General features: G+C 37.7%; 1 protein-coding gene across 1 annotated transcript in view; it reads left to right on the top strand.

The window, feature by feature from the left end:
• The window catches only part of LOC114668975 (aminoacylase-1-like), a 47733-nt gene that overhangs the window by 16500 nt on the left and 13189 nt on the right, over positions 1-18044 (top strand). The window contains exons 5-11 of the mRNA XM_028825031.2: positions 6377-6471; positions 6716-6792; positions 7871-7960; positions 10470-10526; positions 14118-14191; positions 15491-15540; positions 16149-16293. Coding sequence (XP_028680864.1) covers positions 6377-6471; positions 6716-6792; positions 7871-7960; positions 10470-10526; positions 14118-14191; positions 15491-15540; positions 16149-16293 — 588 coding nt within the window. The remainder of the gene's footprint in view (positions 1-6376; positions 6472-6715; positions 6793-7870; positions 7961-10469; positions 10527-14117; positions 14192-15490; positions 15541-16148; positions 16294-18044) is intronic.

Raw genomic sequence — 18044 nt, 5'->3', positions numbered from 1 at the left:
CCTTCAAATGTAAACTTAAAACGCATCTGTTTAAAATGGCTTTTTCTTTTTCCTCCTGATTATAATGGTTTTGTTTGGTTTTAATTTCTAGATTTTCTGATGTTTTAAGTTTTTTATAATTGTGTCTTTTATTTAATTATTTATTTATTTATTGTTGTTCAGTGTCCTTGAGTTCCCTGAAAGGCGCCTTGTATAAATAAAATGTATTATTATTATTATTATTATTAATGTTAAATGCAGTAACACACAAAGTATAAATTAAATGTCATCTTACGATTGCTTTAGGCTTTCCTTGTAGTATCAGGAAAATGAATCAGTAGCACTTACTTGTTTACCTTAAGGAAGATAAAATAGCACCTTTTGGTTTTTGATGACATACTGATGTGTTTATACGGTAGGAGAGGATGAACTCATCCCAGCACCTGCATTACTTTTTTCTTGCATATGCCAGGGTGTGTACTCGGGTCACCCTGATGGTAGATCCTCCCATGAGTTACAAAGACATGGGTATGCTTCAGGTACTGTTCTAGTTCAGTTTGCCTTTAGTTGTTATTCCTTTCTACGTACTTTCCATAGATTTCATGGCCTTTTCAGATGCTCCAGGTGAATAATATTTACAATGACGGCAACACTCGTCTCCATCTAATGTAGCTTAACAAATGCGATTATTTTTATTGCGTTTACATGAGGACATACTTTCCTTGTACTCTGCCTCCCTTTTAATTGAACAGAATGTGTAACTATAAGTTCCAAATTGAGAGAGGTTGAGATGTTATTTGGTGTGCTGCCAGTGAGATGGCTAGATGAACAAACTGAGGAGAAACTGAAACACAATAAGACTACCTGAAAATTAGTTCAACTTGGTACTGATTTTGTTAAACTGCTAACTGCAACAGCGCTTGGACCTGAGGATCCTATCCTCTTAGCACTGTAGCACGTAGTCTGGTGTTGATCTTCTGCTAATATGATATGGTACTATCTCGAGTACACTGCAACTGACCCTATTAGATCTGTATGCTGTCTTGTGGACAACGAGAAGAAAATGTGTTTCTCTGTAACATTTTCGTACAAGACATCAAACTGAACGTGTTATACAAAAGGTTGAAGAAAAACGAACAAAAATTATCAGTAATTATAAATGATTTACCAAAAAAAAGGAAAATCAATACACTGTATGCTTAAATACAGACATACAAGTAACAGATATTGTCGAGTACATAATTTTGGATTTGTTTTTAAGCCTCTTATGGTTGTAGTGCTAAGTATGATACTATGGTTAAATGGCCAGGGAGACAGAAAAAAAATGATTCCAGCTGACGAGATGTTGGAGAGAGTTTAAAAAAAAAAAAAAAAATCTGCAGGGGTTCCCAGGCTGTAAGCCCTCCCAGTACCCACTTGCCATTTTATCGAACATTAAATGTGCCTAAGACGTTCCTTTTGTTTCACGCTTTGTCCTAGATGATTCAGTGCAGTAGGTCTCATTGACAGACGGTCAACATCACAGGTAGCAGTACAGTACTTTCATCAGATGGCATTGGACAGAAAACTGGAAAAAATCAGAGAAAATTAGCAACTTAATATTTGTTTTTTTCAAATTCACAAAGTTTTTGATATTTCAGTACATATACAATCTGTTGAAACTTAAAAAAAATAAATAAATACATTAAATCCAGTACTGCTGAACACAGTAAATATTTGATCACCAGTGTCTCCTCCTGTTTAATATCATAACATTCTCAATCTTGTTTAAACTAATTCAGTGTTGTGTGGAGGCTGGAGTCCATTTTGATATTGGACAGAATGTTTGCATCGGTTTTCCTTCCACACCCCCAAAGATATGTGTGTTAGATTAACTGGCAATTCCAAACTGGCCCCTGTGAGAGCATACATGTGGGAATGTCCATGAGGATGGCAGGAAGACGTGATGGCCTGGTGCCGTATCTAGGGCTGTTTCCTGCCTCCTGCAGTGTAAATGTTACAATGTTGATGTCTGCTAATCCAAGTTCGCTTGTAAAAGAGGCTGGCGAGGTGTAGGTCCGATTGGGTAAGTGGATCAGCCCTGTCCCTGGCCTCAAATGTGCTTGACATCGAGCTTTGTTGGTTGCCCACTGAATGATATCTGACCTGAAACAGCACGGTGCAGGTGCTAGCCATGTCTAAGCAGCTAAAGAACAGATGACACAGAGTGGATTTGCTCGATTCCTTCTACCTCACTCAGACTTCCACCAAAGCAGGCATGGCACAGTATGTTGTTGTTGTTTAATTTTATGCTACCTACTGTAGATAGATAGATAGATAGATAGATAGATACTTTATTAATCCCAATGTAGCCTATATTATACTGTAACCAATAAAACTAGGCAGTAATCAGTGCAAATTAATCACGCTAATATTTTCATCTTTCTGACTGAAGATTAAATAGGTTGGTTAGACTTATTTATAATTCATAAATAATGCATTCGGTGTGCAATTTAAAACCTCTAAATAAATAGCCCTGTCAGGCACATCGTTTGCTATTTTAAAGCCTAATTTCTGCACATTTTCATTCTAATTAATGACTTCTCCCCTCTTGGTAACAGCTGCGGAGCTGACTTGTGTGTATCACGCACACTGCTGATTGTGCACAAAAACTAAACCATGATTTTAATGTTACTGTTTATTAATATTTAATTGTGTAATTGTTATTGCTTTTTGGTATGTTGTCTTGCAACAGCATTTAATACCAAATCTGCTGGTTTTCTCAAATATTGTTTCTGTTACACAAAGCTATTCAATAAACTGACTGGAATTAATTAGTATTCTTAGGCAAGTGATTATTAGAACTGTTTTTGCATTATAAATTAATCTCTAAGTTATTTCTGTTTTTATAGAAAAATTTGAATATGCTTGAAGGGAAAACAAATTGCAATTAATATGCAGTTACGTTTGATAAAAAAAAAAAAAAAATTGCATGATTAATCATGATTAAATTGTTTAATCAAAGAGCAGCCCTGTTTTTGTTTTATTACTGAGAAATATACATACAGTGTGTATAAACCTGTAACCCTTTAACATTGTATACACTATTGAATCCATCGTGTATGCTGATAATGTTACTTTTCCTTGCAGAAAGTCTAATGCACAAACAAGACTGGTGATATATGGCACTGGTTTCCAAGTTCAGTCCCAGGGGACCCCTGTAACTGCAGTTTTTCATCTCCTGATTTTAATTGGACTGTAGTACTGCAATTAGGCAAACTGCTATTTCTTAGTTTCCATGTTTTGGTGTCAACATGGAAATTACAAAACTCTGTTTCCTACGTTTTTATTGGACTGTAGCAATCTTTTCCGTATCTGGGATGATCTTCATTTATTTACCAGCATCATCATTCCATTGTTCCAGGTGTTCTGGTTATTTAAGCTGTTATTTACTAAAGCGCATGCTAGCAGGAATAACACTGAAAAAGCTGCAGTCTTCCAGTATTAAGCGTTTTCCCTTGTGCCTGCTCTGTTTGTTGTTAATTGTCAACAGCGGGATGCAATTAAGAGAGCAGAAAACTTGACAATAGGTAGTTACGCATTAGGGCAAAAATACAGATTTCAGAGTTTATTAATACCTGTAAATCTCAAACTGCTGCTTTGTTTCTGTATTTTCGTAAGATAAAAGATCAGCTAATTAGGCAATGACATCAGTTACAGGTAAAATGACTGGTCAGTTGTGAAACTGGTTGAGATCAAAACCTGCAGTTTACAGGGAGTCTGAACTTGATCGGTGGTACAAGTTGATCAGTTCATATGGCTTCCTAAATATCAGACTCTCAAAAGGCATTTTATGGAGGAACAAAAGACTTTGATTGAAATGATTTTAGTATAGTTCTAAACTCTTTCTGTTGGGATGGAAAGAAATTGCAAATGGGATTTTATAGAACTACATGGAAATTCATTTATTTGGTCTTTCATCTTAAGATTTGTAACATAACCAGCAATCTAGAAAGAATATTTTTGCAAGGGTTATAAATATTAGAATAGATTTCCCTGAGAAGTTAATAAACACTGATGATGATCGTGTATTAATTTGTGTTCTCAAATAAAACGTAACAAATCTTCTCCCCATTTCAGACACTGCCTGTCAGAAGGTCTGTGCACATCACTACCTTTAACTGTGTATTTCAGGTCTTCTCCCCTAGTTTTAATTTCTTCAATAATTGATGCTTTGTACCTACCATACTGACCCGGTCATTTCTGTGTTTAGTATTTGGTGATTACTGTTGCTACACTCATCTAGAGCAGTGCTCCGCAACCTTTTCTCCCCTACGACACACCAAAGTTCTTCCTAGAATTCCGTGGCATGTCAAAAGCTAAAATATATAGCAGTGGTGTAGCTGGTGGGGGGGGTCCGCTCCGAGCTCCAGCTATTTAGGGGCGTCCAAACTACGGTACTTTCCTTTTTTTTTTTTTTGTTCCTTGAGGAGGCGCAAAAAAAAATTTCTTTCAGCTTTGGGGCGTCAAATTTTTCACCGCCCCGGGCATCATGATCTCCAGCTACGCCACTGATATATAGATATTAATTTAATACACAAATTTTACAATAAATTTTCATTTTTTATTATAAGTATACATTTATTATAAGTATACATACATAAAAACTATACTATATTTACTTTTATGCAATCTTAATAATTATTATAACATGTGATACCTGCACTTGTTTCAATGAACACAAAAGTTTTATATTCGGCTCAATATTTGACTGCGCAACCCGAAGTTCTTGGTCAAGATCTTTTAAGCATGACCGCTTATCATTTTTAATTAAAACAAGAGTTGTTTGTCTTTTTTGGCGTAACTGGGATGGTTTGAATTTAGATGGCGATTTAGTTTACTGGGTGCCATTGCCTCGTTTGATAGCTGATCGCCGCAAATGATGCATTGTGGCTTTGGAGCCGTTTCGTCGCCACACCACGAGAATCCATATCGAATGTAGTCTTCGTTGTACTGTACTTCCTTTTCACAATCTTTTTTGTTTTTTTTTTTGCAACACTTGTGCTGGGTTCTTCATCATCTGTACGTGAAGACGAATCTTTTCCACGTAAAAATTTATCCATATTTAAAGGGGTATAAAACTAAATATGAATCACACGAAGAACGTTAACCATACACAATTCAGCAACACAACTAATAGTAATGAGTGATAACTACTGTCGCAAGTCGAGTGAATGCGACGTAGCACGACTAATAAGTCGGCTTGAATTGAATCTAGGTGAGGGCACGGAACGCTCTGTCTATCAAAGCATACTACGGAGTTGTCTGGCGACTACATAGGGCCTAAGTCGTAGGCGCCAGGCGATGGGATTTATTATTTCAGAGAAATGACACATAAAATTATGAAACCTTTAAAAGGCTGTTTACGCGAATATTTCATTGCACGTATTCTCGTTATTGTGTTTCTAAGGAGGACCATTGAAATATTATTTAGTTAGAACATTGTCTTATTTGACCGCGTCACACCTGTATCGGCTCAAGGCACACCAGTGTGCCGTGGCACACCGGTTGCAGAGCACAGATCTAGAGCACGGGTGGGCAAGGTCATTCCTGGAGGGCCACAGTGGCTACAACCCACTAGTGGTCAAGTAACACTTCTGCTTCATTTTAGTTGTCTCACTCATTAAGATTTTGAACACATGTAGCTTTTTTAGTCATAAACGGCCGTATTCTCGGTTTTTAATTGTTCCTTATTAGCAATAAAATGCAAATGACAAAAGAAACCAGCATTTTTCCATTTAGCTTGTTTCCATTTACACCTGTGTGTATTTATCGTGCACCATTTGGTTTAAGGAAATATTTGCAAGGAAAGTGAAGAGAAAAAAGTGAAGGACTGAGAATTTTCAGACGTCAAATTGTTTGGATGATATTCTTAGAAAGGAAAAAAAAAATCCAGGATATGAGAATGACTTGACATGGCAGAGTTAAAAGCACTAACAAGGCATTAAATTAAATGTTTGGCAAGGATTGTTTTCTAATTAAGCAACGGTTGGAACAAAAACCTTCAGCCACTGCGGCCCTCCAGGACTGACTTTGCCCACCCCTGATCTAGAGTATCTAATTTAAAAGATGAGAAACAGTTGTTTCAAAACATAATTTTCCTTGACATTGATTAATATAAATATATGAGAGTGATTGGGAAATTCACCTATTTTTCTAATTCAATAATAAAGTGATTGTTTCCTGAACTGTTCATTTAAACTCTGTAGCAATGACAGAGGATCTAGTAGCAAGGGAAAGGATTGTCAAGTTGTTGTTCTGTAAAGAAATTGCAACTCGATCTCTTAAAATGGTAAAATTTATGGCTTTGTGGTTGGAATTTAATTTTTTTTATTATTTATTTGTTTTTTTAATGTAGGAACACTGGAAATATGATGCATTTGCTGCCTACAAAGATGGAGAGGGGAATATTTATGGCAGGGGTTCCCAGGACATGAAGTGTGTTACCATCCAGTGAGTTTAATGAGTAGGCATTTTATACTATTTTTTGGTGCTATGTAGTTTGTTTTTTTTTTTTTGGTAACCACTACTTTGAAATACAGATTCTGCTTTTTAATGTTTTATTTGTGACATTGCTGGCTGTTTTGTTTTTAGTGCCATTGTATATTTATTTATTTATCATCTATTTATTTATTTTACTGTTACACCTATCAGAAAAGTACATACACAAAATTCTTAACAGAAATTGTTTGTTCAGGTACATTGAAGCAATTAGAAAACTGAAATCTGAGGGGAAGAGATTTGCTCGCACTGTTCACCTCCTGTTTGTTCCAGGTTATATGATCCTTTTATGTTTATTTTATAGTCAACTTTTAAAATGTAGTAGCCAAGTACTGTCCATTTTTAGGGTGTTTATCTGTGTGTGTGTATTTGACCCCCTCTGTCTGTGTGCTGAGATTCTGCGGTGTTCCCTATTCTCCAAGCTCTTCCATGGACTCTCGGTGTTACACTAATCTTTTGCCTTTCTTGGTGTAATGTGTAGCCCATTGAGACCAGGCTGTTAATATTTAGTGTACATGTGGTGGGGTGTTTTATAAGCCAATGCAAATTTCCCAACTGTTGATTGGAACCTCCAAGATTCATTTATTTGGGGTTTAGAGGTATTGAAAAGGAGGGGGTGCTTATGAGCAGTCCCTGAAAGTCGATTGAAAGCCAAAAAGAAGTTTTAGAAAGGTTTCCATTGGAAAATAAAACACACAGCAAAGAAAGCGGACAGAGGGAGACAAATGTCTAAAGTAAGAGAAAATGACAAACCTTATTGTCTGTGGGATTTCCTAAACAAAATCCAATACACTCTCTTTGATCTCCCATATGGTTTCTCTTCAACCCACTAACCTCGTGTCTACTGCCTTTTGAGCGCATGGTTTGTCTAGCCTTCTAGATTTACGCTCATTTGGACATTGAAAAGGAATATCTTGCTGTACTGTAGAAACTTCAAATTACTAGCATTGTAATGCAGGACCTCTGAAAATCCTGGGGGCCTACTCATAGAGCCTCCTCCACTATCACTAACCTCGGGTGATTGTCCTGAGCCCCAGCTACTCTTAAAAGGGCAAGGCTAATGCCATGACGTATTTGTCGCCCTGTACAGATGGGGCTGTACTACAAACCTTACTTCTGCCACTTATAAGTCAATATCTTTATACCCCTACATAACTACTTTTCAGACTCTCTTCTTGACTTTTGTTCTTAATGCCCCTTGGCAGTATTTCAGCCATCTTGGACTGTCCCTGTGTTTCCCTATTGGGGCACCTGTCAGAGGGTTTTGTAAATAATAAATGTATTGGTGAACCTGAGATGTAGCAAAGATCTTTACAATTTAAATTTTTGTCTTCTTATGGCTGTATTTCAGATGAAGAAGTGGGTGGTCACAAAGGTATGGAAACCTTTATCCAGCACCCGGAGTTTAAAGCCCTGAATGTTGGATTTTCCCTAGACGAAGGTAGGAAGTTACAGTATTATATACAATATGCATGGAAATGACTTAAAGAGAGACCTGTTCATTTATTTCCTGCATTTTGGGATCCTACCCTTTAAATGAGAAGTGTTAAGTGATTGCTCATTTTCTAATCTTAAGACCCTGGTACTGTTTTACTTGTCTGTATGTGTTCTTATGGTGTTGTGCCAGTTTTTAGTTAAAAGCTATTGGTTTTGTAAAATTGAAAACAATTTAAGTTTCAATTTAAGTAGACTAGTGGGCTCTGCCCCCTGCTCGCTTCGCTCACCAACCCCTGTGCGGATGCTACGTGCTAGCCACTTCGCAGTTCTGCCGCTCCCGTATGGGGAAGCGGATGTACAATTTAAACAGATTGTTATTTTCATTGGAATACTTACATATGCATAATAGAACTAACTATTTTACATTACAGCGAGCAATTAACCACAGTAAAATGTAATAAATTGACAGAAAATGATGTTTCATATTGCGATAGAGGTATCCGTTGCGTTATACGTTTTTGTTCTGTTTGGCTTTGAAATTAACACACAAATACTTTTTACACTTACGCTTTTACTGTAAAACTTCAGTAAAAACAATATTTGGAATTAAGTTTTTGTCAATAACGCTTTGAATTTTGATTCCATGTTCCATGTGAATATCGTTTCTTTCTGTCTATTAAATAAACCGACTTTTTCAAATGTTTGTCCCAGTGATTTGTTAATTGTCATAGCAAAAGCTATTCTAACGGAATTTTGTAAACGTTTTAATACCATCAATAAAATCAAGATCTCTTTTGGTGTTTAATGTTTTCTGTGGAAGATGTACTAAATTACCTTTCTTGTCGCCTGTTAAAATTTTACATGTGTTTTGTCTTGGTAGAGTAATATATATTGCTCTACTTTCCCTTATTGTATTATTAATATGTAGCTTTAGAATGCCAAATCTCACAGACTTACCACTGTTTATAAGGTATTATTGTATATAACTTATCCCCACCTTCCCTTCTATATCTATAACCTCAGGCAATTAGATATAGTAAAAAGACAAGCAGAAGTTAAGTTACATATAAAATAATGTATTACTGATAATATTCATAAATAATAACAAAATGCAAAGTACATTTGAATATTGGCAACCATACAACCTGATTAAATGGTGATATGTAGTTCAGGCGGCACACAGGCTTGTAGTTACTTAAATGTCTCTAGCTAAGGCATCATTGGTGCTCAGCTTTCAGCCACATGTCTGTTCAAAATGGCTGCTGAGCTGTGCTCTTCATTGTGTTGTCTTCATCATCACAGGTTAGCAAGAGAGATGCTTCTTTCAGATGTTGGTTAGTAAGAGAGAGATACTTCTACATCATCACAGGTTAGCAAGAGAGAGATTGTGAGATTAAACACGTACATTTATAGATGTTCTGTCCAACCCCTGCAGCCAATAGGACATCATGGTACTTAAAGGCCTCTGAGACAAGCCAATTCCAAACAGCCATACCTGAGACCAATGGGGGAATAGAACATCTTAAAACCTGCCCCTAAACCATATGTTAAAGTACACCTTAGCCTACTTGTGGGGGGTAGAAATGACTTTAGCGAAGAAACACTCGGCAAACTGGTTTAAGACACATCCCCCAAATCCTGTCATAAAATTCAAACAGACCCATTCCTAATTGGGGGGTAAACAAACACTAAATTACATTGCTTTGCCTAAATTACAAATAAAGACATACAAAATATTTATCAAGTTATATGTAAAATCTCACATCACAACAACATGTCAGAATTGATCAACCAATTTTGAATACAACTAATCTTGTCCTATTGCTTAGCCCATCCCATTTAGACATAAATTACATAATAACATTACAATACATCCTTCTTTCAACAGTAATTCGGCCAGACGGTGTTAATGTTTGTAGATATTCTTCGTGATATTGTAAGTGGATGTTTTCATCTTCTGCACTATCACCACCAACTGTTTCAGCATAGTCTATCGATACACATTTGAACAATTTGCCGTGTAACCGATTGACAATTTTCGCATTAATTCGTTTCACTTCATCGTTTTTCGGTGCTAGAATTGCCCTTATACTCATTTCTTCTGTTGATAACCCTTCTTCGGGTTGAAATTCTTCATTAAGATTTGGACATAATAAGTCTTCTTTTATTGGGCACTGAAAGTGAGGAAAACGTAAAAATTTGTAAGAGCTAAGAGCGCAGGAACTGTGTCTGACAAAAGCATTCACACAAATGAGAGGTGAGAGGACTGTGGGTGTGGGCTGTAAACCGGAAATGGTTGAGAGGATGGCGGGACTTGAAAAAATCTCTTGGCAATAGTCTCATATCGTCTCAAAATTATCTTTTATAACAGAGAGAGATATTTGTGGAATTCTGGAGTGTTGTATGGTTATATAATTGAAAACCTTTAGTGTTTCTGGGTTGATTGAGAATTCTTGAATAACAGCCCAGGCAATCTTGCCCTCTGATGTTTTGTTTTTTTTTTTTCTCTTTAGGTTTGGCAAATCCTGAAGATAAGTATACAGTGTTCTATGGAGAAAGAAACCCATGGTGTGAGTAAGATGGCTGCAGTCTGCTGTAAGCAGACCGTTTTTTGTTTCGTTTGGGCAGAAAATATTTATTTGGTAGCTCAAGACTGCTTAAGTTCAGTTTATTTGTGGCTTGCAGAATAGGATGGGTAGTAAGGTATAAACTCTGTAAAAGTAGCCAAGTTCTTATATATTTTATTATTTTAATGTCCACTGTAATAGTGTGATATGTGAGAAGCGATTTTCTTCGAGCCCCACCCCGCAGTCGGGCCATATCTAGCCAACACAGTATCGTGGTATTTACTGGGTTGTAATTTTGTATGCAGCCTTGTTCCTGTCAGTTTGATATCTGATGGACTTCCTCTTCTGAGGTTGTTTGCTGAATATTAAGCAGATGTTTGGGAATGCTGGTCCTGCTATGTGGGGTTTGCTTCAGTGGGCCAAGGCCTGATCCTGGTATTGCAGAGCTTCCAGGAGTGGCTCTAAATAAAGACGTCCTCACTCTCCATTAAGTTAAGTAAAGGTAGCTAGCAAGGTAGTCAGATAGGGAAATCAGTGCTAGTGCTGGCCAGTTACAGATCACTTTAGATGACTCCCTCTGCTGATCAATCATATTACACTTTAAAATGGAACCAGCCAGTCATAGATCACTTTGAACAGCTTATTCAAATGAGGTGTTGCCTTTAGTGAATATTTAAGACGCATTTCTTCCTCTTGTCTAAAACGGAGCGAGCTAATCACAGATTGCAACAATGTAAGTAAAAAAAATATATAATTTAAGTGCACTACACCCTTCAGTGTGATTTGTTGTAAAATCTCTGTAGCCTGAACTCATTTTGACTTTCTTGAAAAAAAGATTGCATACAGGATCTTGACATTCTTGTTTGACCCTGATACTTGCATGTATTCATGAAAGCAAAATAGCCTGAATATCCACAGCGATGTGAAAGACTCATTGCCAGTTATCACAAACGCTTTATTGCAGTTGTTGCTGCTAAGGGTGGCACAACCAGCTATTAGGTTTAGGGGGGTAATTACTTTTTTCACAAAGGGCCATGTAGGTTTGGATAGTTTTTTTTTCCTTAATAAATAAAATTATCACTTAAAAACTGCATTTTGTGTTTACTTGGGTTATCTTTGTCTAATATTTAAACTTGTTTGATGATTTGAAACATTTAAGTGTGATAACCATGAAAAAAAATAAGAACTCAGGAAGGGGCAAATACTTTTTGACAGCACTGTATGTGGAGAAGTCAATTTTTGCAAAGCAAGGTTGAACTGGCAGCCACGTTTTTTCAGAGGAAGTGGTAAGATATATGCAATGAAGTTAATTGAACAGCCACCTTTTAAACTGATCTGCTGCGCTTGGCGTGTCCATCACCTAGTGACAAATATTTTGAATAGTTCACCTGCTTTCTGATCCTTCTCATTTTCTTTACTTTTTTGTTCATTATTTCTGTTATGTCCACATGTCTTGTTCTTTTTCAAATCTTGCAATTCAGGATCTCTTTTATTTGCCAGTACTTTAATGTACAGGAATTTAACATAGTGGCTGTGGAGATGCTTATAGCAGAGCGCAACATCATATACTTCTTCTTCTTCTTTCGGCTGCTCCTGTCAGGGGTTGCCACAGCGGATCATCTTTTTCCATCTCTTCCTGTCCTCTACATGTTGCTGTGTTACACCCATCACCTGCATGTCCTCTCCCACCACATCCATAAACTTTCTCTTAGGCCTTCCTCTTTTCCTCTTCCCTGGCAGCTCTATCTTTAGCATCCTTCTCCCAATACACCCAGCATCTCTCCTCTGCACGTGTCCAAACCAACACAATCTCGCCTCTCTGACTTTGTCTCCTAATCGTTCAACTTGAGCTGACCCTCTAATGTCCTCATTTCTAATCCTGTCCATCCTCATCACACACAATGTGAATCTTAGCATCTTTAACTTTGCTACCTCCAGCTCTGTCTCCTGCTTTCTGGTCAATGCCACCGTCTCCAACCCATACAACATAGCTGGTCTCACTACCGTCCTGTACACCTTCCCTTTCACTCTTGCTGATACCTGTCTGTCACAAACTACTGCTGACACTCTTCTCCACCCATTCCACCCTGCCTGCACTCTCTTTTTCACCTCTTCCACAATCCCCATTACTCTGTACTGTTGATCCCAAGTATTTAAACTCATCCACCTTCACCAGCTCTACTCCCTCATCCTCACCATTCCACTGACCTCCCTCTTATTTACACACATGTATTCTGTCTTGTTCCTCCTGACCTTCATTCCTCTCCTCTCTAGAGCATATCTTCACCTCTCCAGGGTCTCCTCAACCTGCTCCCTACTATCACTACAGATCACAATGTCATCACCAAACATCATAGTCCACGGGGACTCCTGTCTAATCTCGTCTGTCAACTTGTCCATCACCATTGCAAATAAGAAAGGGCTCAGAGCCGATCCCTGATGTAATCCTACATCTACATTGAATGCATCCATCAGTCCTACCACAGACCTCGCCACGATCACACTTCCCTCATACATATACTGTACAACTCTTACATACTTCTCTCACAACATTATATACAAATAACATAAATAAGCTAAGTTAAACAATATACATTATAAACAAGTACACATAGGTACATGTGTATAATTTATACTTCTCCTAATAAAAATCCATGGGAGTGTTCATTTAGAAGCTGAAGAAGACTGTAAAATCACTGCTACTTTATATTGGAAATGTTTATTGTAGCTTAAAAAGACAATGAAATGGGAGAGAGCTCTTAATGAGTTGGTCAGGAAGACAAAGCAGTTCTGGGGGGAGTTGTTAAATACAATTCACACTGTCTAGATTTATTAGTTAGGGTAAAGTAACACGCTGCAAGGTCACCTTACATTAACAAAGAAAATACACAAGCAGTTTTAGCATCAATTTTGAAGAAAGGGAAGTGGCTTCTCATTCAGATGAAAGCGCTGATCGCAATATAAAGCATGAGAACTCGCTCAGTACAGAAGCTTCTTTAAAAACCTCATTTTGTCCTAGAGGCTCACTTTTCTGTTTCTGATTTGTCATGGTAAATTTGTTGGAATTTGAGTGTGCATTTCACAGTTTAGCTGAAAGAATTTTAATTTAGTTTCTTAATAGCTTTTATGAATTTTGACAACTTGCATGTGACTGAGGAGATTCGCTTTCCTCGGTCTTTATCCTCATGCTGCTTCCACCTCCACTTGTTCTGTACACGTGATATTCAAAATGAAATCTCATTTATGCTTTGAAATATTTGAATAGAACTTGTTTTTATTAGACAGTTACATATTTTGGTATCCTTTTTAATTCTGTTTTCAAGCTGCACAGTTGTGTAACAGACAGTCCCTAAGGGATCTTGGACCCTTGTTCAGTTCTCGGCTGGTGATAGTATTGAATATGAAACTTTTGCGTTATCTGTGTTCACTTAACTTGGATTTCCTGTATGTTTAATGTAATTTAGAAATCGTGTCTGCATTCATGTTAATAGTGTTAATGCATTCATGAAGATCATGGTGTAGTTTTCTTTAGGCATGATAGGACATGGTGTTCCAGTACTACCAGATATATCTTGCATCTCCTTCTGTTCACAGGGATCACAGTAAAGTGCACTGGAAGCCCTGGACATGGTTCAAGATTTGTTGAGAACACAGCAGCTGAGAAGGTGGTAGGTAGTGCCTAACTTTAATGTAGGTGGAAGATTTTAAATTTTTTTTAAATGATTTACTTATTTCTGAAGTATGTGCATGCTGCTGCAAAACAACTGACAGGGCCTGGTCACTGTTATCTAGTTGATTGTTTTTTTGGAATCCACTATCCCAATGGGATGGTGGTATCACTATGATGAACCCTTTGAGTATCATTCTCAGGGGTGTAAGACCTAGAATAGTCTTAATGTCGTAGTATTTATAACACAGTCACAGCTGTTTCCAAGGCAAACAATTCATGTTTTAAAATCATATAAGAATAAATAATGAACATTTGAAAAATACTGCCTGAACCAGGGGTGTCTGCTTTGAATGCTGGAGGCCACTGTGGCTGCAGGTTTCTCTCGAGCTGCTTTCTTAATTAGTACGCAATTACTACCGCTAATGGAATAGACTTCTTGCATTTTATGGTTCATAATCCTTAATTGCTTGTTTTTTCCCTAACCAGCAGCTAACCAGCTAAACCGGAGATGTCCTTTGCATGCATGTGTCCATCAAACAGTATCTGTTTCAATAAAATATTTGAAAGTAGAAAAGTGAAAGTCCGAGAGATTCTCTTCTGGTGCACAAAACACTGGGATGGTGTTAAAAGGTTTGGCAAAGTGAGAGCAGGAACAAACGATGGGAATAAATAACGTGCTTCTTTAACAGCTACAAATGGCTTCTAATTAAGGATTTGTTTGAAGAGGAAAATGGTGGCACAGCAGGAAGTCAGTTTGAGACTCCTGGGTTAGCTGGTCATTTGGTGGCTAGTGTGGCATCTCGTTATTGTTTCACTACTGGTAGAAACAAGTATCTATAATAAAAAGCAAATGAAATGAAATAAAGGCAAAATAAAATGTTCTGTTGGCTTCAATGAACTATTAATTAGATGGTCACTATGACCCTAAAGGATCTTGAGTTTGACACCCTGATCTGAACAAAATGTTGCATTTGGTAGCCATTGCCTGTCTATAGTATTGATCATGTCAAATGGAAAATATAATGCTGTTTAATTAAATATGCAACTGGTCACATTTTATGTCTTGCTATAATCTTTGGATGACAATTCTCTTTGACAACTACATCGTGCATCATTTAGCAGATGTTTGTAGTGCAATGAGTAGGGGCGATGAACTAGCTGATATGTTGTAACGTTTGTATCCGCTACACTTCACTAAGTTATAAGTTACACTACAATGTTCACACTTGCTTAACCGTATTTCCTTGTATGGTTTGATGTTTATTGACAACTGACATCCTATTATTCCTTTCCATAGCAAAGAATTATAAATTCCTTTCTGGAATTCAGGGAAAAGGAGAAAAGCAGGTAAGAAGAATTGAGAACACTGCCCTGTTTTGCCCTTAAAACCCCTAGCAGAGGCAGGTTTGAATGCATTGGGCTTGATGTCCACTATAAATATGTATAGAAGATGGATTGGTAGACTATGCAAGAAGAAGATTATTGGAGTTAGAACCATGCATGAGATTTATTAAGCTGGAGGGCTCGACGTTCATTGGGGGGTTGGTGTCTGGCTATAAACCACGAAATGGGAAGAGTTGTTGAGAGCATTCATGCAGTGTGGTCAAGAGGGTAACAGCTGATGTGTCCATATACATTTTTACTATCCATGTTTAGACATAGAAAGTTAGCAAAAGAGAATGGATGTTTAACTCGGGAGAACAACAGAGTGTACAGTAGATAAGGAGAGAATGCATGCATCTGGGACAGAAGGTGTGTGGTTTTTAGGTTAAGAATTAAAAGAATGGAAAATCAGAAAATCAAATTGTGGTGTTGTGTGAGTGAATAAGAGGAAGTATGGGGTGTGCATATAAAAAATCTATAGAACAGAAGAGCCAGGTATAATTAATATATATTAAATTATTAATTTTTTTTTTAAGCAAATACAAACATGGCTTACCTTCTGTGTTTTGTAGGTTAGATGGTGACGTGTGTCTTACATTGGGTGATGTTACAACTGTCAACATGACCATGCTACGAGGAGGTGTGTCCTACAACGTGATCCCTTCTGATATAGATGTTAGTTTTGACATTCGCATCTCTCCAACTGTAAATCTACAGGTATGGTTTCATAGTTTTTGAGGAGGGGCTTATGGGAGGCTTATTTCAGCAATCTGTGTAACTTATCATGGAGGAAAGACATGCAGCTGAAATGTTTTTTATTGTAACTGTCTCCTTTAAGTTTCTTATGCACAAGTAAAGCCAGAAGGTCCCTCCAGTTGCTGATGAATTGTAAGCGATTAAAGATGCCCCTAAAACATTCAGCCTGTAGTTCTCTATTTGTGTGTGATTTGGGTTGTAAATGTGACTTAATTTCTTTGCTTTTTGCGGTTGTATAGTTCATGGCTTTGTTTATTCGTGGCTTTCATCAATAAAGTAATAAGTGTTTGAACCTCTCAGAACATTAATATATTAGAAGTAATGCGTTGGACTGGCAACACTGTTTCTGCAAATCCACAGGAATTGCACTTCACTTTTCCTTTCCAGTATTGGCTTTCCTTTTAACACATGTCACTTTAACAAAATAACATAACACATTTCCATGTGTCAAATAGAAACAATTATGCAATACTCTCATGCATATTTACTTAATTACAGTTAGATCTGCTTGGAAAAAATAATGTTGAAAAATGTATTTTTGGAGACTGGACTTGTGAAATGATCATCAATTTATTTGTGAATTTTATTTGGGAGGGCAGCGGGTAGGATTTGGGACAAATTCCCTGGAACGTACTTAATGCTTCTTTCACACCAAAAGGTTTGTGTCAAAACAAATGACCCTAGTTTAAACCTTAGCTCAGCACCTTACGTTTTTGAGACCTTAAGCCAAGCCATCTCACCAGATTGGGGCTCACAAAATATGCTATAGATGTTGCGGCCTACTGACTTGCGTCTTTTGTGCTATGTAATAATGCACCATTTGCTATATTTGTGATATGTGATCGTTGTTTCCATACATCAAGGGCTAGCACAAAATTCTTTTAATTGTATTCTAAGGCATAATGACAATCAATTTGCCTTCCATAAATCGTATGGTTTAGAGGTACAAAAGTATTAAATCTGTAGGCTTCCAGTCTTATGTGCAACTATCAAAACATTTTGAGACTGAAAGGGGATATTCTGCAGTGCAGATGTTATAGGTGGCCAAAGATTTAACTCCTACTGTATGTACTACAACATGTGAATTATGAGTTTCTAGTGTTGATAGTTTATACAATATATTTCTTGTTTCAGAACCAAATCAACATGCATGCCAAAAACCACAAAATCTGGTTTTGTGCTGTCATTCAATTTCTGAAAGTAGTGTGGCGGACAGCTGGGGCACTTACCCGGCCAGGACTTCCTGATTATGGAAAGACCAGGGGAGAGAGTATTTCCAAGACACAGTTTCTCCCCTGGACCAACAGAGGGTAGCCCCCTTGGTTTCCAGCGGGGCCACGGGTCATGAGGATAGAAGCTCAACCCCGTGGGGGTGCATGGACATTTTTGGGGCCCTATTTGGCAACACTTCTGCAATACCTGGAAGTGCTGCCAGAAGAAGCTCGTTAGGCACCTGGAGCACTTCCGGTGCCCTATAAAAGAGGCCACCTCACTCCATTTGAGGAGCCAGAGTCGGGAGGAGGTGGACGAAGCGAAGCTTGCCTGAAGGAGTGGAAGTGTAAGGACGAAGTGTGCCGTGTACTGAGGTGCTTTTGTACTGTGCTGTGGGGAGCAGGGAAATAGAGCTCCACAGTTATAAATAAACCTGTGTGCTGTGTGGGAAACTTATGTTAGGGCGGCTGTATGCGCCTCTGGGCATCACAGTAGGTAGC

This window comes from Erpetoichthys calabaricus, chromosome 18, assembly GCF_900747795.2.
Source record: "Erpetoichthys calabaricus chromosome 18, fErpCal1.3, whole genome shotgun sequence".
In the NCBI taxonomy this organism is placed as follows: Eukaryota; Metazoa; Chordata; class Cladistia; order Polypteriformes; family Polypteridae; genus Erpetoichthys; species Erpetoichthys calabaricus.
This window is presented reverse-complemented; position numbering and strand designations above follow the sequence as displayed.